Source organism: Chanodichthys erythropterus, chromosome 17 (genome assembly GCF_024489055.1).
Source record: "Chanodichthys erythropterus isolate Z2021 chromosome 17, ASM2448905v1, whole genome shotgun sequence".
Taxonomy (NCBI): Eukaryota; Metazoa; Chordata; class Actinopteri; order Cypriniformes; family Xenocyprididae; genus Chanodichthys; species Chanodichthys erythropterus.
The window spans coordinates 39,353,721-39,381,708 of NC_090237.1; the positions used below are offsets into that span (position 1 = coordinate 39,353,721).

Below are 27,988 nucleotides of genomic sequence, written 5' to 3' on the forward strand. Positions count from 1 at the left end.
TCCCTCGTGTTTCAAGTCTAATCTGCTTTTTGTAGCCCATTTCTGTATGAAAGAACTAGTGAATAATGCTTCCTTCTGCAGTAAAGGTCAGAAGGCCTTGGGAGAATCTAAGGAATCAAATAAGATGTTTCCAAGTAAAAAAAAATACTTTAAACATTTTAAAATAGCTTTTTCAATTGATGTGAATTGTGTATATCACATAACAGCTTCACTCCTCTGTCTCCTAGTTTATTCCCAGCCAGATCCAGTTCTCTTAGATGTGAGGGGTTTGATCTCAGAGCTGAAGCCAGAGCAGCACAACCTTCATATGTGACACCACAATAACTCAACCTGTAGAGAACAATGACATCAATAGATCAATGCCATGTAATGTAATAAAATAAAGGTTACTAATGAAATTTCCCAGTTTGATACTTTCATGTGTGATTGCATCCTTCAAATTCTGAAAATGTGAAATCAGCCTATAAATGCTATTTCATGTGTAAAGGTCAATTCACACCGCACAGGCTAACACCATAAAAACACATTTGTTGGGTTTTTTCTGATCAGTGTGTTGGCATCTGTTGGAGTGTGTTTTCACCTGACTGACCATGTTCAATCAGTGTTTGTTTGTCTGTTCGGGCAGTGTGAACATTACAGTTATTTTTCATAAAATTCTAAATCCAACTGCCAGCTTGTTTTTTTGGTGTTTGTTGCCGTTTGTCTGTGCATTGAGACTGGCCTTAAGAGTCATAATCTCACCTCAGTATTTCCAGTTTACAGTGAGGATTCTCCAGTCCATCAGAGAGCAGATTCACTCCTCTGTCTCCTAGTTTATTCTCAGACAGATTCAGTTCTCTCAGATGTGAGGCCTCAGATCTCAGAACTGAAGCCAGAGCAGCACAACCTTCACCTGTGATATCACATCTGTTCAACCTGTAAAGAACAATGACATCAGTAGATCAATGCCATGTAATGTAATGTAATAATGGTTACTAATGAAATTTCAGAGTTTGATTGTGCTGGTAGAATCCGTGAGGTGACGTCGCCACTCAGTATTGGTCACTTGCCTGTTCCTAGCTACCAGTTTCTCTGTAGCTGGCTATGTCTTCTATTTTCAGAGTGATGTAAACAAGTTAATGATAAATTTAGAAGAAATATCTAATCATCCTGCATTACGCGGCCGTTATTTACATCTCATATCATCTGTAAACCATTACGTTACCAAGACAATGACTGACGCTTTTGAGATCTCATTACATAACTGTACCGATCCGGGCCAGCTGGTACGGTTACAGTCTCATTTTCCACTGTGGGGAAGATAACGTCCGGTCTTTGAACTGTAATACAAAAGCGTCAGTCGTTGCCTTGGTAACACAGTGGTTTTTAGCCTCTTGTCTTCTATACTCTCTGATGTAATTGAGCCCCATTACACTATTCCTTCACGAGTAAATATTTTTTTTTTTTGTATTTGTTTATAACTACTACAATATTACATTTCATATACTGAGCTGTTTTTGTTGTATATGTTGCTAGGAAGATACCCCAGAAGATGGTTCAAGTATAGCTCCATCATTGTTCAAAGAAAAAAAAAATCACTTTATGATGTTAGTTTTAATAAATAAAAAAAAAATAAATAAATAAAATTCAAGGAAATTTCTCTGGCATTTCTTTCTTTTTGCTGTATCGAAAATGTACCAAACCATGACACCACTGTGTCGTATCAAACCGAACCGTGAATTTTCTGTACCGTTACACCCCTAGCGATTACAGCCTTCAAATTCTGAAAATCTGAACAACTGCCTACAAATGCTATTTAATGTGTGAGAATCATAATCTTTCCTCAGTATTTCCAGTTTACACTGAGGATTCTTCAGTTCATTAGAGAAAAGCTTCAATCCTCTGTATCCTAGATTACTCATAGAAAGCTCCAGTTCTCTCAGGTGTGAGGGGTTTGATCTCAGAGCTGAAGCCAGAGCAGCACAACCGTCACCTGTGACACCACAACGGCTCAACCTGTAGAGAACAATGACATCAGTAGATCAATGCCATGTAATATAATGTAATGTAATAATGGTAACTAATGAAATTTCCCATTTTGACACTTTCATGCATGATTACATCCTTCAAATTCTGAAAATGTGAATAACAGTCTGTAAATGCTAATTTATGTGCAAGAGTCATAAGCTTACTTCAGTTTGTCCAGTTTACAGTGAGGTTTCTCCAGTCCAGCAGAGAGCAGCATCACTCCTCTGTATCCTAGTTTATTCCCAGACAGATCCAGTTCTCTCAGGTGTGAGGGGTTTGATCTCAGAGCTGAAGCCAGAACAGCAAAACCTTCACCTGGGATGTCACAACTGTTCAACCTGTAGAGAACAATGACATCAGTAGATCAGTGCCATGTAATGTAATTTAATAAAGTTTAATAATAAAATTTGCTAGTTTGATACTTTCATGTGTGATGGCATCCTTCAAATTCCGAAAATATGAAAAACAGTCTGTAAATGCTAATTCAGGTGTAAGAGTCATAATCTTTCCTCAGTTTGTTCAGTTTACAGTGAGGATTTTTCAGTCCAGCAGAGAGCAGCATCACTCCACTGTATCCTAGATTATTCCCAGACAGATCCAGTTCTCTCAGGTGTGAGGGGTTTGATCTCAGAGCTGAAGCCAGAGCAGCACAACCTTCACCTGTGATGTCACAACTGTTCAACCTGTAGAGAACAATGACATCAGTAGATCAATGTCATGTAATGTAATTTAATAAAGTTTAATAATGAAATTTCCCAGTTTGATACTTTCATGTGTGATTGCATCCTTCAAATTCTGAAAATATGAAAAACAGTCTGTAAATGCTAATTCAGGTGTAAGAGTCATAATCTTTCCTCAGTTTGTCCAGTTTACAGTGAGGATTCGTCAGTCCAGCAGAGAGCAGCATCACTCCACTGTATCCTAGATTATTCCCAGACAGATCCAGTTCTCTCAGGTGTGAGGGGTTTGATCTCAGAGCTGAAGCCAGAGCAGCACAACCGTCACCTGTGACACCACAACGGCTCAACCTGTAGAGAACAATAACATCAGTAGGTCAATGCCATGTAATGTAATACAATAAAGGTTATGGTCCCACTTCATATTAAGTGGCCTTAACTACTATGTACTTACATTTAAATTAATCATTTGATACAATGCACTTATTCTGTAAATACATGTTTTTACATTGTACTTATATTTTACAAACATCTGCATGTAATTACCTCTGTAATTAATTTCTGTAATTACATTTATAATTACACTTTTGTAGTTGACCCATCCCTTACACCTTACCCCTACCCTTAAACCTACCAATACCACCAAAGCTTTCCTTAACCTTACCCGTATCCCACCTCAATAGCAGCAAAAGTGTTTTGCAATTCAATATGAACCCAATAAGTACATTGTACTTATTTTTTGATGCAAGTACATAGTAGTTAAGGCCACTTAATATAAAGTGGGACCATGGTTACTAATGAAATTTCCCAGTTTGATACTTTCATGTGTGATTACTAGGGGTGTAACGATACATGTATTGAGGCTTTCTGGTATTTCCGGAGGCTTTCCGGTATGAGGCTTTCGGTTCAGTACCAAGGTGAAAAAATATTATAGCAATTTATAGTAAATACTATAGTGTTTTTGAACCATACTATAGTAAATTGTAGAATTCTGTATATATTATAGTATTTCCAACACAATTAATGCTATGCATACTGTAATATTACTTATAGTGAACTGATCAACTGTAATAAATACTGTAGTATACTTTAGTTTTTACTACAGTTACCTGTAGTAACACTAAAGTAACACTAAACACCAGAGATGTTCACAGGTCAAGTCAAGTCAAGTCTGGAGTCTTTATTACTGGAGTCTGAGTCAAGTCTGAACTCTTTTATCTGGAGTCCGAGTCGAGTCTGAAGTCTTTATCACTGGAGTCTGAGTCAAGTCTGAAGTCTTTATCACTGGAGTCTGAGTCAAGTCTGAAGTCTTTATCACTGGAGTCCGAGTAAAGTCTGAAGTCTTTTATCTGGAGTCCGAGTTGAGTCTGGAGTCTTTATCACTGGTGTCTGAGTCAAGTCTGAAGTCTTTATCACTGGAGTCTGAGTCATGTCTGAAGTCTTTTATCTGGAGTCCGAATCAAGTCTGGAGTCTTTATCACTGGAGTCTGAGTCAAGTCTAAAGTCTTTATCACTGGAGTCTGAGTCAAGTCGGAAGTCTTTTATCTGGAGTCCGAATCAAGTCTGGAGTCTTTATCACTGGAGTTTGAGTCAAGTCTGAAGTCTTTATCACTGGAATCTGAGTCAAGTCTGAAGTCTTTTATCTGGAGTCCGAATCAAGTCTGGAGTCTTTATCACTGGAGTCTGAGTCAAGTCTGAAGTCTTTATCACTGGAATCCGAGTCAAGTCTGAAATCTTTTATTTGGAGTCCGAATCAAGTCTGAAGTCTTTATCACTGGAGTCCGAATCAAGTCTGAAGTCTTTATCACTGGAGTCTGAGTCAAGTCTGAAGTCTTTATCACTGGAGTCCGAGTCAAGACTGAAGTCTTTTATCTGGAGTCCGAATCAAGTCTGGAGTCTTTATCACTGGAGTCTGAGTCAAGTCTGAAGTCTTTATCACTGGAGTCCGAGTCAAGACTGAAGTCTTTTATCTTGAGTCCGAATCAAGTCTGGAGTCTTTATCACTGGAGTCCGAATCAAGTCTGAAGTCTTTATCACTGGAGTCTGAGTCAAGTCTGAAGTCTTTATCACTGGAGTCCGAGTCAAGTCTGAAGTCTTTTATCTGGAGTCCGAATCAAGTCTGAAGTCTTTATCACTGGAGTCTGAGTCAAGTCTGAAGTCTTTATCACTGGAATCCGAGTCAAGTCTGAAGTCTTTTATCTGGAGTCCGAATCAAGTCTGGAGTCTTTATCACTGGAGTCTGAGTCAAGTCTGAAGTCTTTATCATTGGAGTCTGAGTCAAGTCTAAAGTCTTTACACTGGAGTCCGAGTCTGAGCTGTTTTTGTTTTATATGTTCCTAAGAAGAAACCCCAGAAGATGGGTCAAGTATAGCTCTATCATTGTTCAAAGTAAAAAAAAATAAAAAAAATAGATCACTCTATGATGTTACTTTTAATAAAGAAATTAAAAAAAAAAAAAAAAAAAAAATCAAGGAAATTTCTCTGGCATTTCTTTCTTTTTGCTGTATCAAAAATGTACCAAACCATGACACCACTGTGTCGTATCAAACTGTACCATGAATTTTTTGAACCGTTACACCCCTAGAGATTACAGCCTTCAAATTATGAAAATCTGAACAACTGCCTACAAATGCTATTGATTGTGTGAGAGTCATAATCTTTCCTCAGTATTTCCAGTTTACACTGAGGATTCTTCAGTTCATTAGAGAAAAGCTTCAATCCTCTGTATCCTAGATTATTCCTAGAAAGCTCCAGTTCTCTCAGGTGTGAGGGGTTTGATCTCAGAGCTGAAGCCAGAGCAGCACAACCTTCACCTGTGGCACCACAACGGCTCAACCTGTAGAGAACAATGACATCAGTAGATCAATGCCATGTAATGTACTGTAATGACAAAAATAATGCCTATGTAATGTAATGTAATGTCTATCTAATGTAATGCAATGTAATGTTATGTAATAATGGTTACTAATTAAATTTCCCATTTTGACACTTTCATGTGTGATTGCATCCTTCAAATTCTGAAAATGTGAATAACAGCCTGTAAATGCTAAGTCATATGTAAGAGTCATAAGCTTACCTCAGTATTTCCAGTTTACAGTGAGGATTCGTCAGTCCATCAGAGAGCAGCATCACTCCACTGTCTCCCAGTTTATTCCCAGACAGATCCAGTTCTCTCAGGTGCAAGGGGTTTGATCTCAGAGCTGAAGCCAGATCAGCACAACCTTCATCTGTGACACCACAATGGCTCAACCTGTAGAGAACAATGACATCAGTAGATCAGTGCCATGTAATGTACTGTATAGCGTTTATTCATTACTTCCATGAGGTCATTGTTTCTACATTGAATTTAACTGTTTAAGTAAATACATTGTTAGTTAACTGCTCCTGATAACAGGTTCAGAACTTTATAATCCAATTCAATTGTACCCTCTTTGTCATTTTATCTGTAGTTAATAAAATGTATTACTGTGTTTATTTCAGCTCTAAACATACAAAGGTTAATGTACAGCCAATCTTGTAAAAAAAAAAATCCACCAACACACACACACACACACACACACACACACACACACACACACACACACACACACACACACACACACACACACACACACACACAGGGTTGTTTTTGTGAATTGTGGGGACATTCCATAATGGTTTTTATACTGTTTTTATACTGTATGGACCTACACTACCCCTACCCCTAAACCTAACCATCACAGGAAACTGCACATTTTTACTAATTTGTCTCTGCAAATTAGGCTTTTAAAGTATCGCCATGATTGATATTTGCTTCAAAATTTTTAAATTCAATTCCAAATTGATTGAAATCTAACATTACATCCTGAGCAGGATTAACAGAAACTGGCGGACTAACATCAAACTTTTCAATGAAACCGCCTTCTCATTTCTATTAGCCTGCAACGTTTACATTTGTTAAAGCCACACATAATGCACATTCTAAATGGTTATGTTTGAGCCTTTTGGCTCAGGCACACATAGTCGAAGGCCACTAGAGTTAAGTCATTCGGCGTGGTATCCCAGGCACAAATAGCCATATTGTTCACTAGAACCAAGCCATTCGGCGTGGTAGCCCAGGCACATATAGTCTAATAGGCAACTAGAGCCAAGCCTTATGGCCCCACTTCTCATACTCAAAACTAATGGGCCAGGTACACATAGCTAGCATACACATGGTTCCTATGGCTCTTTGGAGCAGCAGCAGTACATATGTTGTACATATGCGGTAGATCTGCGGGGGGTGAGGGCTGAATAGTCATCTTGCCTTCTGCGTTGATGGGATTTTTTCTGACATTCAGTACACTTGAATTGTATTGTTAAAATTTCATATCACCTGCTTTGTTGAGGGGTTATTCATGTACGCTATATCAGCATGTCTTACTTGCTCTTCAGCAGCAGCAATAATCAACAGCAGCAGCACTAATAAAAGCAGCAGCAGCGTAGCAGATCGTACCCATTATCATGCCAAACACTCCGTGAGCTGTCATGACAGAACTACATTATTACCTCTTTAGCCCTGCCTGCTGATTCATGCATGTCATGTAATAGTTACGGAGACCCAGACATGACATGCAGAGAAAAAATAGTAGGCTAAATCGTTCCCTCAATTTACTAAATCGTGCGCATGATTTACTATCTCATTTCCTTCGATGTACTAAAACGTGCAAACAATTTCCTATTACGTTCTCTCGATTTATAAATCATGCATGATTTACTAAAACTAATTAGTAAAATTAGTAAATCGAGGGAACAAATTATTAAACTGTGTACACGATTTTTTTTTTTTTCTTGCATGTCATGTTCGGGGTTCCGTAAGTAGTAAATACAAGAGACACAAACACAGGATTACTACAGCAACTGAACCATAGAGGATGCTTCTCAGAATGACATGATGGTTGAAAGTGCCAAGTTGTGGAATAGCACAGTCTTTGCATTACCTAAGCATGAATGAACTTTATTTTTAACAAAGTTTCAGATTGCATCAGCAAGACATTGTTTGTTTAATCGCTTCATTTTACTGCAGATTCGTTTTTAAATTACACAGTTCGAAGCAGGCTTTTCAGAGAGAGTGAAAATAAAAGAGGATGCAGTGGTGACTATATTGGATCCAAAAGTAATGTTGCAACACACAAGTGTAAGTAACAGTATTTTACAATGTGCTTTGTCTATTACAGGTTGTTTGAAATGTTCTCACTTTTACTTTACGGAAAATTATGAATGATGAATATAATAATGACAATGTGACAAACGATGGTACATTCATTCATAATTCATTTACACAAAACACTGCAAGTTATCCTGTCAACTACAACTGTGGTAACTGTGGTAGGGAGTGGTTGACCTAAGGGGAAAAAATGGTTTAACAGCTGATGACACTAAAGGGAATGTTGGGTTTATGTCAGAAAATACAGCATTGTGTTTAGAATCGAGATTGCTATATAATGGTACACTCAGTGCTTGAAGTGGAAAAATAAGTTCCGGTACTTCCAATGCTTGTTCCAAAATGCGTTCCAGAAGAAGGGAGGGCACAGTGGGCTTCCGTGCATGCAACATATCAGAAGTGCCATTACGCAAGGAAAACTGGCGGTACGCTAAAGGTGAAAATACTGTATCGGCCCACTTCAAGCACTGGGTGCACTATACAGGATTTTTAGTTACTGTTTGCAAACACAACATTCAAACTTGTCCCATCCTCATGGGCAGAATATTGTCAGAAGTGCATGATTGAAGTCCCCTGATATGATATCAGTTGCACATGCAGCCCCACCGACTCGAAGGACTATCTGTGGGAAGATGAGTGATGAGCTCTTTTGCAAATATTGTGTTTATCATGCATAATTATTAAAAATTTTGCACATACGAAGGAAAATTTATTCTAATAGTTAGATGAATGGCTATATTGTGCAAGTGAATTTAGCCGTCTTCAGTCTTCAGCTAAATAATAATTATGTGTCATCACAAAAATTCAATTACAATGCCGAAGCTTCAGACACAGACTATAAAGTCCTCACCTGAGTCGTGCATCATTATTAGCTGGAGTGAAACACTCACTGACCAAAGGCTGCAGCCAAGAAATGTCCAGAGCACAGGAATTCAAGAAGAAAATATGAAAATAAAGGCACAGGGCAGTGTCACTGTAGACACAAACACCACCAAATACTTGTAGTAGATCACGATTGAGAGGCATTTTTTTTTGTCCATTTATAAAAAGTCTATTTTTTTTAAATATACTGCATAGTGCACATTTAAGGGTCAGTTTATGTGTAGCTTTTGATGAAAATACTTCACTATCTCCTTCAGTACGAAACTTACTTCAGTATGTCCAGTTTACAGTGAGGATTCTCCAGCCCAGAAGAGAGCAACTTCACTCTTGAGTCTCCAATTGTATTACCAGATAGATCCAGTTCTCTCAGGCATGAATACTGTGACCTGAGAATGGAGGCCAGAGAAGCGATGCTTTTCTCAGATAAATACTTATCAAGCCTGAGAAAAAATAAAGGCAATTTTTAATTATTTTATTTGTATTGAAAGAACAACAGAAAAAGGAACTGAAAAAAGGTTACTGGCATTTTTCAATTCTACCCCCTGGATGCACCTAAACTATGTAAACATCACCATTGATTCATAAATGCATATGTGGCCAAACATGTACTACATATAGTTACTTACTGAGCTGATCTAGATTCTTCAATCACAGGCAGCAGCTTCAGAAGAGCTTCATCTGGAGTGATGTGTTTTCCTGTATATCTGCTCAGTTGAAACACATCAGTTTCCTGCTCTGACGTCAGCAAAACATAAACCAAAGCAGACCACTGTGAAGGTGACGGCTCAATTTCTTTTATTTTACCAGATTTAACATAGTGCTGAATTTCTTCCATGAGGGAATGATCACCCAGTTCATTCAGACAGTGGAACAGATTTATGGATTTCTCTGGAGATGGATCACACCAGATTCTCATCTGGATGAATGCAATGGTTCCATCATTACTGTGAGGGGTGCTTCCGGTCTGTGATAATACACCTTGTAAGAAATTCTTATTGGACTCCATTGAGAGGCCTAATAGGAAACGAAGGAAAAGGTCCAAATGTCCATTTTTACTATCTAACGCCTCATCCACAGCTTTCTGATGCAGGTCTGACATTGAAATCTGATTTTTCTTGGCTTCATAAGTTGGTGAAATGTTTTGGTCAAACATGTTTCTGTTATTATTTATGAAGGACAGATGCACATATAGAGCTGCAAGATGTTCCTGAATGCTCAAATGAACAAAGCAGAACATTTTCTCCTCAAACAACACAAACTCTTCTCTGAAGATCTGAGTGCACAATCCTGAGTACACCGATGCTTCTGTCACATCAATACCACACTCTCTCAGGTCTTCCTCATAGAAGATCAGGTTTCCTTTCACAAGCTGCTGAAAAGCAAGCTTCCCCAGTTTGAGAATCATGTCTTCATCTTTCACTGTCTTCTCATAATCCTTCTCATGTTTGATGCTGGTCTGAATGATCAGGAAGTGTGTGTACATTTGAGTGAGAGTCTTGGGAATTTCTCCACTCTCTGCTTCGCTCAACATCTTCTCTAGAACAGTGGCTGAGATCCAGCAGAACACTGGGATGTGACACATAATAAAGAGGCTCCTTGATGACATCAGGTGTGAGATGATCCTGTCGGCGAGACTCTGATCACTGATTCTCTTCTTGAAGTATTCCTCCTTCTGTGGGTCACTGAAGCCTCGTACCTCTGTCACTCGATGGACACACTCAGAGGGGATGAGATCAGCTGCTGCTGGTCTGGAGGTGATCCAGATGAGAGCAGAGGGAAGCAGATTCCCCACAATGAGGTTCATCAGCAGCACGCCCACTGAGGCTGATTCAGTCACATCACACAACCTCACATCACTCTGAAAATCCAGAGACAGACGACACTCATCCAGACCATCAAAGATGAATGACACTTTATATTTACTGCTGGAAATATCCAGATGTTTTGTTTCAACGAAAAAAATGTGAAGCAGATCTAAAAGGCTGAGGCTATGGTCCTGTATTAAATTGAGCTCTCTGAAAGGAAGTGGAAATATGAGCTGGACGTCCTGATTCTCTTTCCCTTCAGCCCAGTCCAGGATGAACTTCTGCACAGAGACTGTTTTTCCAATGCCAGCGACTCCCTTTGTCAGCACAGTTCTGATGGGTTTGTCTTGTCCAGGTAAAGGTCTAAAGATGTCACTGCATTTGATTGGTGTGTCCTCTGTTTCTGCTCTCCTGGATTGTGTCTCAATCTGTCTCACCTCATGCTCATTATTGATCTCTCCACATTCACTCTCTGTGATGTAGAGCTCAGTGTAGATCTCATTTAGGAGTGTCGGGTTTCCCTGCTTTGACGTTCCCTCATATAGACACTGAAACTTCCTTATCAGATTTGATTTGAATTTGTCCAGAACTTCACCAAGTTCAGATTCAATGCTTTAGAGCAGATTGCATATAAAAAAAAAAGAAATGCTAGTCAGTGAATACACTCAAGTATATTGACCTATATCAGTAAAGTGAATGTGAGCTGTGTTTTCACCTGTTCTCTGTGAAGCTGATTCTCTGTTCTGGTGTCCTGCATAGCTGTTCATTTACTGGTTCCTTCTGCTGTACTCTGAGGAAACATGTACAAACTCACTTTTCTTGAATTTTAAAGAACACTTAATACATTGAATATTACCAGAAAAACAGGTCTTAGAATTACAGTTAGACTCAATACATACTCAATATAATGCATTATTCTTTTCCTACCCAATATTAGGGTGAAATCCAGTTTTGAATGTTTCTGGATGGTTCATGGACTGGTCACTCTTCATGGATACACAGCTGGGTCCTGCTGAGTCTGATCTCTCTTTCTGAATTGAACTTCAGTTAACCAGAAATTTAATTATTTTGTTGTGTTATATGTGGATATGTTGTGGTCATTGAGGTCCAGATTGGTTTATTTTTTACTTGGTTTACTAGATATGAATTTATTAAAGCAATGTTTCTATGAATAGAGAAATTAAAGTCAGTCTTCAAGTATTGGTCTTTTAAAAAGGTGGACAAATTGTTCCAACATTATATTAGTGGCCTTAAAGGGTTAGTTCACCCAAAAATGAAAATTATGTCTAACCCATAGACCTTCATTCATCTTCGGAACACGAATTAAGATATTTTTGACGAAATCCAAGAGGTATATGACTCGTCCATAGACAGCAATATAATCAACACTGTCAAGGTCCAGAAAGGTACTAAAGACATTGTTAAAACGTGACGTGACTGCAGTGGTTCAACCTTAATTTTACGAAGCAATGAGAATATTTTTTGTGCACAAAAACAAAACAAAAATAATGACATTATTCAAATATCTCTGCTTTTCCCTGTCATTATCCTTATGCAGGTGACGCAGGAAGCACAGTGAAGTATTCCGTGTTTATGTCCAAATGCTGGCTCAGTATTGGCCAAAGCTGATCACGTGAGCAACAAGACGCATTGCGTGTGATGCTGACGCAGGGAGCTGGCCAATAATGAGTCGGCATTGACGTAGTTATTTTTGTTTTGTTTTTGCGCACAAAAAGTATTCTCATCACTTCATAACATTAAGGTTGAACCACTGCAGTCATGTCAACTGTTTTAACAATGTCTTTAGTACCTTTCTGGACCTTGAAAGTGTTGATTATATTGCTATCTATGGACGAGTCATATACCTCTCAGATTTCATTAAAAAAAATCATAATTTGTGTTTAGAAGATGAATGAAGGTCTAACGGGTGTGAAACTATGGAATCCCAAATCTGCAAAACTTAAAAATAAATAAATACATAAATGAATATTAGGGCTGGGCAAGTTAACGCGTTTTTATCGCGTTAACGCATTAATTAATTAACGCCGACAATTAGTTTATCGCGCGTTAACGTACTTTTTATTTTGAAAGTCCGTTGCTCACTGCGTTTGAATACACATAGATAGACTACAACCGAATACAACACAAACCATGGGTCACAGGAGGGGTGGGATGTTTATCAGTAGGCTACTGGCTGCTTGGGATGAGCGTCATCACACGTCTCAACCAATGAAAGCATTTGTTGTGTGCCTAGAGAGCTACAGCGCGAAAATGAAAATATCTGGTGCGGACCAGTCTATGGTGCGGACAGAAAAATGGAAAAAGGTACCCACTGCTTATCACTCAATAAAAGAATCACATTGCTAAGTGTTTTTGAACGTTTTGGTTTCGTTTGGTTTAATAATTAACATTACCTTTGCGAGTCTGACTCTCACTGCGCTCGTGAATTAGCAGAACTTGACGGGGACATTCAAATGCTTAACAAACGCTTCATGTGACCAACAATTCTGTACATGTTTATTAAAGCATACTGTGTGGATATACACAAATGAGCCCAAAATATGAATGCAACACGTTTATATCTTAAACGGTTTCCTCTCATGTCATCTCAAGAAAACGCTTAATGCACTTAGACTGATATTAAAGATACCAAATTCTATTTACAAATAAAGCACATGCAGAAAAACGGATGACACCAAAATATAAACTTTCAGTATCACTTAAAATGTAACCATTTTATAAATTTTCTTCATAACGGTTTTATAAAGGTAGCTTAGTGTGGTTGTCATTTGTTGAAATAAATATAAAAATACAGTGTGTTCGTGTCCGTCTGTCCGCTGAATTTGACCCATAATCTCTGATTCTCCTCACCTATGATCATGGAAAAGGGGAATTACAATGAAAACAGTTGTAGGCCTACTCAATATGCTCGTTTAAGCATCATTTAAACGTTTCCAACAAATAAATGAATCGACTTTTCTCAGTGTGTTAATTACATAGATTTATTTGGATATTCATACGATGATATTCATACGATGGCTGAAGCAGCAGTGAGCGCCCAGCGTGCGACACGGTAAACAGATCAACACTGTAAACGAAATCCTACAAAACTTCAGTGAAAAAATAAATAAAATGATCATGCGATGCGATAAAATAGCTTCTATTCCATGCAAACGATACCATTAAAAATGTTAACGTTCCACTTAATGGGAGAAACAAAACAAAAGGTAAGCAAGAATCCGTATTAATTTCAGTACGAGGGCGACACTGTCAAAATGGCGGCTCCGCTCCGGCATGCAACGAGGTGTGACGTCGGTTCGTATTCTCTATTGCACTTTTGTTCATACAGCAGTACTTTGAACGAATAAAATTACCCAATATACTACTTTTGATTTCATTATAGAATTTTGCGCATGCTGCGATTAATCGCGATTAATCGAAGAAAAATTCGCGATTAAAATATTTAATCGTTGCCCAGCACTAATAAATATACAAAGAAATGTAAAAAAGCAAAAATAAATAAACATACATAGATAAGCAAAAATAAATAAATAAATACATAATCATTTGTACATTTATTTTTCCCACATTTATTTATTTTTTACATTTATTCATTTATTTATTTCCATATTTGTTCATTTCCACATTTATTCATGCATATTGATCAATGCATTTGAAACGAGACCACAAATTCACTTCACATTCATATTTCCTACTTTTACATGCACAACATGTGACAAATGCTTAAAATAGTACAAATTTATAGAAATTTATAAAATCTATAAATGAATGTCTTTTAATTCTGAAAGTTATACACAATTGTACAACTGTACTTATAATTGTACATACCTGATTATATGAACATATATTTTTGAAAATAAAAAAATATATATTTTATAAACGTATATAAAATAAATATTATATTGTACTACAAAGAATTTTATCATTTTACTATCACAGGTAGAAGACATCAAATAACATTAGTGTCTCTTTAATACTTCTTTTACCTTGTATCAGGAGAAACTCTTTCATTTTTGAACGTTATTGGACGTCCCATGGACTGGTTACTCTTCATGGACACACAGCTGGGTTGTGTTGAGTCTGATCTCTCTTTCTGCATCGAACTTCGGCAAGACAGAAGGGAAGTTATTCATATGATGAGAAAAATAATTATTATATTGATTATACAACATTTTCTGATCAAAGTAACTATAGCAGAATAAGTCTCTGCAGTATTTCAAAGGTCATGTCTTGTGATTATCGCGGCCTAAATTGATTGAACTTGCAGCAGCTTTTCAAACACTTTCAGGCTCTGTCTAACACCAAATAATAAGATGACACAAAATATATCAGTAAATTTGCTTATGGGATTTTCCGACCAGCACATATGGTAAATGTTTGGTCTAACACAGATATTATACTGGTCTAAAATTACAAGATATGGGAACCAATCGAATTTCTTTTTGTACTTTGCTAGCTGGCTGTCAACTCAAAGGTGGACAGAGAACATGAACATGAAGAGTGTTTGTGCTGAGGAATGTCACAGTATCACAGGTGTAACGAAACGGGACTCAGGCAGAGATCCATTTGCAAGCTTTATTACAAAAGTAAGCGTGGTAGTACAGGCAGGGACTAAGCAGGGGAACAGCAGGAACAGCAAGGGATAGGCAGAATCGTAGTCAGGGTACAGGCAGTAGATCGAGTCAGACAGATATCATTCACAGTCCAGGAAACAATAAACAGTCCAGAGGTATGCAACAAGGGTTACCAAATGGGTAACCAGACAGGATACAAGGAAATGCTCAGAAATGTAACACAAGTGAAAACAAGACTTCACGGTGAGGTGGTGTGTGTGAAAGTCCTTTATAGTCCTGGTAATGAGCTGCAGCTGGGTGTGGTGATTAGTGAGGAGTGTGGAGTGTGAGCAGGTGACTGGCAGAGAGGATGATGGGGAATGTAGTCTGTGAAGACACAGGAACAGATGGTGATCATAACAACAGGCCTGGCTGGAGATAATTATGTTGTGGGATATGTGAATATATGCACTGTGGCATAAAAAAAAAAAAAAAAAAACAGAAACAAAACTGTCAGTAACAACATGAAAGCGAAAAACTTGTTTGCGAGATAAAATATGCATTTAAAATCGTATTAAGAAATGACACAACCCAATTTGTTATAAACCACAAAGAGACGCATATATAGTTAATTTGAGCTGCTTACGTCAAGTACCAACAGTGCTTTAATGTTTAATGCAATTGAGAGATGTTTTCCCCAGTGCATTAACTTACATTGCACATATTTCCAATTCACAGATTGGCATAAGCATATATAAACAAACCAAATTAAAACTTTTGCTTGTATGTCAAACAGATGGAGCTCAACAGAGATGGGCACAATAATTTCAATTAAAACATGCATTTTAATGCATCATAAAATTTACCCAATAAATTATATATTTATAATAGTAATGAGATTTTAACCCTCATATGGTCTTTGGGATCCATCCGGACCCCTTTTGATGTTTCCCTCATTAAAAAACATTGTTCCCTTCATCTCAGTTTCATGAGATTTTGTGAGTTTTGTTACATTATCTATCTAAACACACACACAAAAACAGGCTTGATTCAGTTGTTCTGAAGGTACGTGTTTAAAAAAAAAAAAAAAAAAAGAAAAAGAGAGTCAAAATTCTGCCTCTATCACCTAGATCAGTGGTTCTCAAACCTGTCCTGGGCCCCCCCCCCCCACCACTGCACATTTTGCATGTCACCCTCATATAACACACCTGATTCAAGTCATCAGCTAATTAGTAGACACTGCAATTGTTGAATTGGGTGTGTTAGATGAGGGAGACATGCAAAATGTGCAGTGGTGGGGGTTCCCCAGGACAGGTTTGAGAACCACTGACCTAGATCAATATCCTGAAACAAGTATTTTTTCAGAAAGAATTAATATTTCATATGAAAGCTAATGGTGTAGTTGAGTAACTTTGTGGTAAATGTGTAATATATATATATATATATATATATATATATATATATATATATATATATATATATATATATATATATAAAAATCGCTCTGTAAATGTGTGGGGTTTATTTCTTATTTATGTGTGTATAGCTGGTGTTGTATTCTCCCAGGTTTACGAAGCTGTCCGCTGTAAAATGTGCTGTACACAAGCTAACGTTTGGGTTGTTCTGCTCAGGAACAGCGTAATAAATAAATCTTTACCACTGATTCCTATTTTCATTTGTTTTTGGATAGTCAAACAAAGGGGTTTTGCTTTCACATTCAAACACATATTGACTCCACAATTCGCTGCCTCGCCTTTTCTTTTTGTGTATGTCTTTGGGTGCCGTTATGCTAATATTTTACATTGTGACTTAGATGTTTGTGGAAGTAATACCTGGACTTCCATCAATGTGTTTTAGGCAGGTACACAAACAGATACATTACACACAAAGAAAAAGTAAAACATTAAAATGCATCATATGACACCTTTAAAAAAGTCCAATTTACATTTAGACCCTTCAATAAATAACAGTAACATGTTAAATATTGAATATTGAATATATTAAATATTGAATTTACCTCGGCATAGTTGAATAACAAGAGTTCAGTACATGGAAATGACATACAGTGAGTCTCAAACTCCATTGTTTCCTCCTTCTTATATAAATCTCATTTGTTTAAAAGACCTCTGAAGAACAGGCGAATCTCACATAACATCGTCTTTTACGTAACAGTCGGGATCATTAATATGTACGCCCCCAATATTTGCATATGCCAGCTCATGTTCAAGGCATTACACAAGGGAAGCCAGTATTAACATCTGGATCTGTGCACAGCTGAATCATCAGACTAGGTAAGCAAGCAAGAACAACAGTGAAAAATGGCAGATGGAGCAATAACTGACATGATCCATGATAACATGATATTTTTAGTGATATTTGTAAATTGTCTTTCTAAATGTTTCATTAGCATGTTGCTAATGTACTGTTAAATGTGGTTAAAGTTACCATCGATTATTACTGTATTCACGGAGACAAGAGCCGTCGCTATTTTCATTTTTAAACACTTGCAGTCTGTATAATTCATAGACAACTTCATTCTTTATAAATCTCTCCAACAGTGTGTAATGTTAGCTTTAGCCACGGAGCACCATCAAACTCATTCAGAATCAAATGTAAACATCCAAATAAATCCTATACTTACGCGATTAGACATGCTGCATGACAAACACTTTGTATTAAATATTAATACAATTAAAGGGGCCACAACCTATATATCGGTGCATAGTTAATGATGTTCCAAAAAATTAATTAAAAAAAATCTATGGGGTATTCTGAGCTGAAACTTCACAGACACATTCAGGAGACACCTTAGACTTATATTACATCTTTTAAAAAGACATTCTAGGGCATCTTTAAACTAACTTTTGCTTTACAATGGTGGACAAACAAGCTTATATTGTATGTAACACTTTTTACATACTGTACTATAACATGTAAACCTTTTGCCACACAATGCAAAGCATTCAAAAATAAATGTTTTTCATTTCCTTTCTTTTTTTAAATAAATTAGTAAGAAATCTGACTGGTTGGTAATATTAGCTATAGCTCACCATCGTATAAGATAAAAAGGAATAATAGTGAAAGTTAATTGGGAAAGTTTCTAAAAAGTGCATGGAACCTTAAATTACAACAAATTCCAAGTGTGTCATTAGTTCAGTTCAAGTCATCAAAATCTCATTCCAGTCAGGCAACAAAAGGTGGAAAATCGTGATTTTCTGTATATTTAGAGCCTGTAAGACCCACTTTTTGATGGTGTACCTGCATTCTGAAGCACAATCTCCATCTCTCAGTTTATTTGAAATATTCATGGTTCAGTCCTCCTGGAGCAGCACAGATGGACCTGATGAGCCTGATGTCCTCCTCTGACCCTGAGTGGAACAGACACAGGCACACACAGCTTCAGAACTGTAATATTTGGATTAGTTGTGGTGGATGTTTAACAAAAGACCTTCATGGTTAAAATCGCAAGACTGTGCTTACTAAAAGTTATAAAAGATAAAAGAAAAAAAAGTTAATAAAAGATTAGCTTACTCCTCATTTCGAAAACAACTTGTTTAACACTAAATACTCTATTCACAAGAGAAATATTAAGAAAATAATCTAATTATCAGTTGCTTACAAAATGATTAATAATTCACATATCACTAAATCAGTGGAGACTATAATTTAACACAACGTGATGTTTATTAGAAACCTCATTGTTAAAAAGGTATCAATGTCTGAGAGACTTGCTCTGGCAATCAGCCAATGTCAGAGCCCGCTGTCAAAGCAGCAACGTAAGGACACTATGCTCCGCCCATTTCCAGCAGGTGGCATTGATTAGCTTCCCTGAATATAGGCTATAGCTTCTCATGGAGCTGGTGCAAGGCCAGGGTAGAGGGAACGAGTGGTACGGCGTGTTAGATTAAAACAACAAGCGAGGAAAACCCGAAAGTTCTGTAAGGCAGAACAGAGAACAAAAAGTTTGCTGTTGTGCAGTCATGGACGAAGATTCTGAAGAATCGATAATGGAGGACAGGGCAGAATTCACGGAGGTATATTCAAGGAAGAAAAATTCAAAACGCAAGAAATCTTCTAAGGACCAGGAAGATAGTGGGGACATGGTGGTAACTATACAGGACACGACTAAAAGAAAGACCAAAGCAAGTCAGGAAAATTCAAGAGAACAAATTGTGCAAAAAACTGAGGAGAATGGTTTCAAAGTAATGTTGACATTTGAAAAGAGCTCAGGAAAGCACTTGCATCCAATAGGATTATCTAAAGCGATTGATAAAATCATTGGATCAGTTGTTTTGGCTAAATGTTTAGAACAAGGGAGAGTTCTGATTATAGTGAAAGATGTTGGGCAGAAAAACAAACTACTCAAAATGAAAGAAATGAATGGGGAAAAGATCACAACCAAAGAGATTGGAGTAGCTAAGGCTGAAAAGGGGGTAATATATGGAATCCCAACATATATAACCACTGATGAAATTCATGAAAATATGAAAGGAGGTAAAGTGATTAATGTGAGAAGACTGTATAAGACCAAGGAAGGACAACGACAGGAAAGTGAGAGTATCTTGTTAACATTTGAAGGGAAAATGCCTGAAAAGGTAAAATTGGGATATATTAGCTATCCAGTACGAGTGTATGTCCCAATGCCATTAAGATGTTTTAAGTGTCAACGAATTGGGCATGTGGCTGCAGTGTGTAGGGGAAAAATAAGATGTGTAAAATGTGGAGGAGAACACGAATTTGACAAATGTACGGAGGTAAATGGACTAAAATGCTGTAACTGTGGTGGTCCTCATAGTGCTGCATATGGAGGATGTGAGGTACAAATTAAAGCAAGAGAAGTCCAAAAATATAAGGCTGAGCACAAAGTCACTTATGCTGAAGCAGTGAAGAGTTGTGGAAGTAAAGACAGAAGAGAAGAGGTAAGAGAAAAAAACAAACAAGATTCAAGGAATATAGAAATAGGAAAAACAAAGGAGATGGAATGTAAACATCAGTGTGATACTAAAGAGAATGCACTAATTATGACAAAAGAGAACTTTCTAGCCTTTATTGTAAAGGTAATTAATGTCACTGCTATGTTGCCAAGTAGATCAGCTAAGATCAAAACAATTCTAGAAGCTGCTTCAGAATTTCTAGGGATCTCTGGGATCTCAGCAAATATGATACATGAGATTCTTACTCGATCAATAACCGTAGAAGCTTCCCAGGTATCGGAGTAGATTAATGGTGATAAATATAATTCAGTGGAATGCAAGGAGCCTTGTAGCAAACGGTCAAGAATTCAAAAAATGTGTATTTGATTTAGAATGTAAGCCAAATATTATTTGTGTACAAGAGTCATGGCTCAAGCCAAATTTGCAGTTTATATTACCAGGGTATTCATCTATTCGAAAGGACAGAGTGGGGAAACAAGGAGGAGGGGTAGTAACATTTATAAAAGAAGGAACTATATATAGAGAATTAAATGAGATCAAGGATATTGAATGTGTCATGGTTGAAGTGTATTTAAGAGAAGAATCCATTGTAATTTATAATTTTTATAATCCATGTAAGAAGATTTCAATTAATTTGTTTGAAAAAATTGGAAAAAGAAGTAAGGAATTATGGTGTGGTGATTTTAATGCTCATAATTGGTTGTGGGGGAGTAAAATATAGATCACAATGGGGAAATAATAGAACAATTTATGGATGATAGAGGTTTAGTATGTTTAAACACAGGAGAAGGCACTAGGTTTAATATAAAAGAGAATACAGTATCAAGTATTGATTTAACACTAATATCAAATGGAATGGCTGAAATATGTGAATGGAAAGTAAGTAGTGAGAGCACAGTTGGAAGTGATCATTTCCCAATTGTTTGTAGAATAAATGTAAATAGTTGTAATACAGAGTGTTTTCTGCAAAGAAAATGGATTTATGAGAAAGCAGATTGGAATTCATTTTCCAAGTATTGTGAAACATACAAGGATACAGTGGTAGAAGATTCAGTAGAAATATTCTGCAACTCAATTACTAATTTAATAATGGAAGCGGCAACTATATATATACCACAAAGAATTGCAGGGAAAAAAAATAAAAATATTCCATGGTGGAAGGAAGGGTGTAGTATAGCAATAAAAGAAAGAAATAAGGCATTTAAACAACTTAGGAAAAATATGAGTATGGGTAATTTGATAGAGTATAAGAAAGCAAGAGCTAATGTAAGAAGAATAATTAAAAATGCTAAGAGAGAAGGATGGAGAGATTTTTGTTCTACTATAGGAAAAGATACTCCTATGGATAAAATATGGAATATGTTAAGAAATATGAGTGGGAGAGGGAGAAAGACAACTCAAATTCCAGTTTTAATTGAAGAGGATACAGTGGCAGTAACAGATATAAGTAAAGCAAACATTTTAGGTAAGGTTTTAGAAAAAGCACATAAAATAGAATTGGGAAAAGAATATGAGTTAAGAAGAAGGGATATTTTAGACAAAAATCCAGAGATAATGAAGAAGAAAAATAGTAACAATAGTTGTATGGATTCAGAGTTTACAATTACAGAATTGAAAATTGCATTACAAAAATGTGCAAATACAGCTCCTGGATGTGATAGAGTAAGTTATATAATGATAAAGCACCTGTCGGATAATGTATTATTAACGATACTCAAGTTATATAATAAAATATGGTTAGAAGGAATACTTCCAAAGATATGGAAGCAAGCTGTAGTTATTCCTATTTTAAAACCAGGTAAAAATCCAACAAACCCAGGAAGTTATCGACCAATTGCTTTAACTTCAAATTTATGTAAAATAATGGAAAAAATTATAGTTCATAGACTGTCTTATGAACTAGAAAAGAAGGGTAAATTATGTAAATATCAGTGTGGATTCAGAAATAAAAGATCAACAATGGATGCATTAATTAAAGTTAGTAATGAAATAGAGAAGGCAATTAAAATGAAAGAAATTATGGCAGCAGTATATTTTGATATAGAAAAAGCGTATGATACAGTATGGAGAGAAGGGTTGTTAATTAAAGCATCAAGGATAGGAATAAATGGTAAAATGTATAATTGGTTATCTCAGTTTTTATTTGAACGATCATTTATTGTACAAGTAGGAGCATGTCAGTCATCAGTTTTTAAAGCAGAAAATGGTATTCCACAAGGTAGTGTTATAAGTCCAATTCTTTTTAACATTATGATTAATGATATTTTTGATAATTTAGGATATGGTGTGGGTTGTGGTTTATATGGTGATGATGGGGCTATTTGGAAGAGGGTCGAAATATATCTCAAGTGATATCAAATATGCAAACAGCTATTAAAAAGGTGGAAAAATGGAGTATAGAATGGAGTTTTAAAATGTCAACAAGTAAGTCATGTTTTATGCTATTTAGTAAGAAAAAAGTTGCTAAAAATATTGATCTTTTATTGTATGGTAAGTCATTAGAACAAGTAAAGGTTTTTAAGTATCTTGGAATGTGGTTAGATGGGAGATGTACCTGGAATAAACATGTTGAGGAAATGGATAAAAAATGCAGGAGGATTTTAAATGTAATGAGGGCAGTAGCGGAAAAGAATGGGGAGCTGAAAGAGATTCAATGTTAACAATATATCAAGCCTTGATAAGATCTGTAATTGATTATGGATGCATGATCTATGGTTCAGCAGCAGAAACAGTATTAAGAAGATTAGATAGGATCCAATATAGAGCTCTTCGAATATGCTTAGGAGCATCTAAAACAACATCAGTCAATGCCCTATTAGTAGAGACTAATGAAATGCCATTGAGTTTAAGGAGAGCTAAATTGTCTTTGGTATATATGTCAGCTTTAAAGAGTTATACTGGAAAACATATAGCTAAAGATGTTTTAAATAATTGCTGGGAATACAACAACAAAGGGAGAGGATATGGATGGAATATACATCAGTTAGCAGAGAAATATCAGATTTCAAATATAGAATGTAGTGTATCACCTGTGTGGGGAGAGGTCCCAACATGGATAATTCCTGATATTAAAATTGATTTAGAGATCCTAGAGAAGAAAAGGGAATGGGAGGAAATAGGTAAGATTAAATATAATGTAAATAAGTATATTCAGGAAAGATTTTATGCAAGTATGCACATTTATACGGATGGATCCAAAGACCCCAAAACAGGTACTACAGGAGTAGGAGTGTATATTCCAGATTTTAAAATATCCATAACTAAAAGATTAACATCTAATTTGTCAATATATTCTGTTGAAATGATTGCTATTATAATAGGATTAACATGGGTAGAGGAAGTAAATCCAGACAGAGTAGTGATATGCTCTGACTCTGCTTCAGTTTTAACATCGCTATCAACTCATCATTCTTCTAGAGAAGATCTTTTGTGTGAAATATTTACATTATTGTGGCGGATTCAAAGTAAAGGAGTGATAGTTGGATTTTGTTGGGTGCCAGCACATGTAGGAATAGCTGGTAATGAATCTGCTGATGAATTAGCAAAAAATGCTTTAAAAGGGAAGTCATAGATTTTAATGTTCCTTTAAGTAAAGCTGAAGTTAAAACTATTATTAAGGAAAATACTACTAAAGAATTGCAGCAAACATGGAATACCGATAATAAGGTAAGGAATTTATATATTAAAAAAAGGGTAAATTCTAAAAGAAATATAAGTGGTTGAAATAGGAAAGAAGAAGAGGAAATAATTAGGATGAGACTCAGACATACGGGATTGAATGCTTCATTGTTCATAACTGGAATACATGAGACCGTCTGTGTGAGAATTGTGGGAAGAAAGAAACAGTGGAGCATGTAATATATGATTGTAAAAGGTATGATGAAGAAAGGAAGGAATTAATATCATTTTTAAACAAAAAAGGAAAGGTAAATAAGGATTTAGAATATTTATTAGGATATGATTTTAATAGAGATAGAGTTGGATACAGGATATTAATAAAATATATATATACTACTGGGCTAAGTGAAAGGATTTAAATATAGAACGTGGATGCTCTAGTCTATACTGGATCTTAGGAGAACACGGATTTAGACTGGAGGAGCTGAACACGCAGCGTCAGGTGGTTCCTGGGAAGAAGGAATAGGATAGAGCATCAATAAATATTTAATTAGATATGCAAGTATATGTGAAAAATTAGATGAGAGCAAAAACAAGGAAGGAATTTAATATAATAAATCATGACTGCATAACAGCAAAAGTAGGTGGCGATATGCACACAGGATGCAACGCGCCAAAAAACTAACGAAGAAGAAGAAGAAGGAGCTGGTGCAAACAAACAGACCTTTGCTTCCTTCATGTTGAGTGTTGTGTGTGTCTATACTGTAGTACGACAAAGTAAGTGGATTTATGCATTGTTTGTTTGTTGTGAGTGTAAAGATGTATTATCCATTTGAATATCCTGAATTTATATCATGCTTTGTTTATATTCATTGTTTAAAGGTGCCCTAGAATTAAAAATTGAATTTACAACAATCCCTAAACTGATTTCAGCAGTTTTCTTTACTCATGGTGGACTATTCTATTTATGATCTTGTCAATGACAGCAGCCCAAATTCCAGGGAATTAGTCTTTTTGTGTGTTTTGCTGAGGAGTTATTTTCAGTTAGACACCATGATAGCAGCAGCACTATTAAAGCTGCAGTAGGTAACTTTTGTAAAAATGTATTTTTTTACATGTTAAACCTGTCATTATGTCCTGACAGTAGAATATGAGACAGATAATCTGTGAAAAAAATCAAGCTCCTCTGGCTCCTCCCAGTGGTCCTATTGCCATTTGCAGAAATACACCGCTCCTGGTAAGAACCAACCAATCACAGCCAGGAGGAGTGTCTTAGCAGTGTCAATCAAGCTTGCGTGCGCGCTGATCACACTCCTCTCATGCACAGCGCCAGCGCATACAGGCGTCAAATTCAAGATTATCGGTGTGCCGCAGCTTTGCTTATGGCGGAAAAACAATCCAAACTGCAAATTCCTCGAGTGGCACCTGCTCATGAAATAAAGACGGGTAAACGGAAAAAGACAGATGACGATGATAAAAAAGCCCAAAAGAAAGAATTAGATAGAGCCCGAAATAAAAAGAGGGTAAATATCGGAGCGGCTTTTCCGAGGTGGAGGGAGCTACGTGTCCTGAAAGGATTAAAAACCGATGCAGAGTCAGCCACATTTCTGCTTGACAAGTAAGTATCCCTGCTTGATTTGTTTCATTTTTTAAGAACTACACAACTAAGATAATTTCAAAACAGGCCTGCCCGTCCCCTGCCTGATGCTTCCTCTTCTCCCCGCCCGTTGACTCCTCGAAGTCGCTGTGGGTGAATTCCTCGTCGGAGCCCATTGACTCAAAACTCTAGCCGCATAACATACAGATAAAATGTCACGCACTGTGCAAACCAACTAATGAAACCTACTAATTCACTGGCTTGTCATGTTGCTGAAATAATGTACTAGCAAACCTTATTTAGCATTACATATCGATAGAATAATTACTTGCATACTGTAACGTTAGTTACCGTTATATTATCATACTAGCTATTTATTACTTCTAGAAATAGTGCAAAGTCATATAGTTACATTAAATGTATTGCAAAATACGTAATGTTTTGAGGACCAAGTTTGTAGTCAAAGTATGGGAAGGCAATAGTCAATGTAAATCATATTGTTGATGTTTCGTCCGTACCAGTGAATGTGCCATAACCGTTTATCCGCCTTACTAGCCTGTGCGTTCACGGCAGGCTCAGTTGCGATGGGGGAGGAGCTGTGGAGGGAGGGCTGCAGCGCAGCATAGAGCAAGGGGGAGTGACCTGTGAGTTGTGCTTGTTCAAATTTTCAGGCTAAGTCAACTTTTTCAAAAAACTCCCTACTGCAGCTTTAAGAGAATATAGGTCCGGGTTTTATAGTCTATTTGCTTAATTCCAGTCATGTCATTGTCATACGAGGGAAAGTTATGTATAGCTTATGTTTTAACTTTGATCCATCCTGAGTGCTTGTATTGAGCTGTATGTAGCTATAAAGCTGTATGGCACACTGGATTAAAGTGTATACTACATTAAGTGAGATGAAATGTGTAATTTTACATTGTTGGCAAACAACACTGAGGTGTTGCATAGTTGAAATAATTAAAATATTTTAAATGTGAAATTTTATATATATATATATCATCAAAGGATCAATGTTTATTAAACTGTTAAACACCTTTGCTGAAGCATTGTCTGTTTTCTTGCAGTTTTTTTAGTCTTAAAATGTCTTAAATTTTACAATATTAAGCCTTAAAGGTCAAATGGTGAATAATTTAATTGATGGGGTCTTAATTACAGCAATAAACGTTATTTCAGAAATACTGATGTCTAGAGAGAAATCCATTGTACATGTCACACTTTCTGTAGAATAAAGTCCTGCTCAGATGTAGTACAGATTTCTGTCTAAACAAAAGGAAAATTAAACTTAAATGGTTCCTGCAATGTGTTAAATTACCCATCATATTCCTACCTAAATTTAACATCTGCACTGGACAAAAGATTTAGCACTGCCTTTTATGCTTAACTTGAACAAGAAAAAATATTCATTTAAAATATCAAATAAATGTCATAACCATTAAATTTAACTTTCTCATGCATATCAACACATTGTTACATCACTAATTTTATGTTTTAAAACATAAGTAAACTGTTTGTGTTTCTTAAAATATTGCTTCAATTAATTTTATGCCAGATAGAACCTTATAATTCCAAGCGAAAGTCTTTTTTTTTTTTTTTTTTTTTTTTTTTTTGAATTAGAATGTTCTATCTGCATTTGACCTGTTCCAAAAATCTCCATTTACAAATATGAGAGGATTTTGATATTTTACAGTTTGAACACATTTAGGGTCCCTGTCATTTTCATGTTTGAAAGAAATATAAGAAATATAATTTTTGCTATATTGAGATTTAAAGTTTTTGCACTCTATATCTCAAAACTGCTCAGAATGTAGTTAGAACCTTATAATTCCAAGAGGATGAAATGTTCTATATAACACTGAACCACAACTGCTTTAATAAAATATAAACATTATTTTTAATTATCACCTTAATTTTTTAATGAAAATTACATAATCCATGATTCATATTTTACAGTAATAAAATAATAAAATTAAAATTCTATTATTTTATTACAGTAATCAAATCAAGTAAATTAAATGAGTAAATATAATATAATATATAATATATATATAATAATATATTTGAATTGAATTGAATTAAATAAAGTAGGTAGCCTAAATAAACAAGAAACACTTAAACTTGTTTGCTTTAAAGTGTCCTCTACAGTGGACATGTATGAAATCAAAGCCCTGTTTCTTAACAAAGTCGTATTTTGATTAGAAACCCCATAACATTTTCCTGAGATGTTGATTTATGACAAACAATTTGACAGTCATACGTAGGCTACATGATCATGTATTTGTTATTTAACAAAATATTATATTTCCATAAGGGTGTTAAACTTGAAGTAATTTTTAAAGACTAAGGAGAGGGAGTGGTCATGATGATCCTCAGAACATTTGGTTTCTCTGAAAAGCTCTGAATGTGCTTCTTTACAGGAAGGACTTAAACTGTGACAACATGTAAGGGCTCAGAAAAATTCATTAAAATACAATGTTCTCTACAGAGGACAAAACTCCATAGCTGTGTTTCAGGAGGATAGACCTAGCCTATATAAATAAGTTTCTATATTTGCGTATGCCAAGTAAAAGAGACGAAAATGGTTAAGACGCGTCTGAAAACTCACCTGGATCAAAAAGTCGTCTTCATTCGTAGATTCCTGCTTAAGCACTGCAGATGTATAGAAAGGCTTATTATTTTGCTAAAATGTAAAATAATATCCCATCAAAATGGCGA

The 27,988-nt window shown here is 36.1% G+C and overlaps 1 protein-coding gene across 1 annotated transcript; it reads right to left on the minus strand.

Annotated features, from left to right (window-relative positions):
• Positions 1-158: 158 nt before the first annotated feature.
• LOC137004269 (NACHT, LRR and PYD domains-containing protein 12-like) lies at positions 159-27,970 on the minus strand. The gene is made up of 13 exons (XM_067364452.1): positions 27,879-27,970; positions 18,386-18,495; positions 14,561-14,677; positions 11,481-11,594; positions 11,269-11,343; positions 9,375-11,165; positions 9,018-9,188; positions 5,761-5,934; positions 2,869-3,035; positions 2,532-2,697; positions 2,172-2,360; positions 742-915; positions 159-330 (listed from the first exon to the last, which is right to left on the minus strand). Exons 2-13 carry the CDS (start codon positions 18,433-18,435, stop codon positions 159-161), a joined length of 3,360 nt encoding a protein of 1,119 aa, XP_067220553.1. The 5' UTR covers positions 18,436-18,495; positions 27,879-27,970.
• Between the last annotated feature and the right edge of the window lie 18 nt (positions 27,971-27,988).

Coding starts and splice junctions, on each gene's coding strand:
- LOC137004269 (XM_067364452.1), bottom strand. CDS start 18,435: ATGAATATTTCAAATAAACTGAGAGATGGAGATTGTGCTTCAGAATGC. Junction 5,935..9,017: donor TGTAAACTGGACATACTGAA/GTAAGTTTCGTA, acceptor TGTTCTCTACAG/GTTGAGCCATTGTGGTGTCA. Junction 3,036..5,760: donor TGTAAACTGGAAATACTGAG/GTAAGCTTATGA, acceptor TGTTCTCTACAG/GTTGAGCCGTTGTGGTGTCA.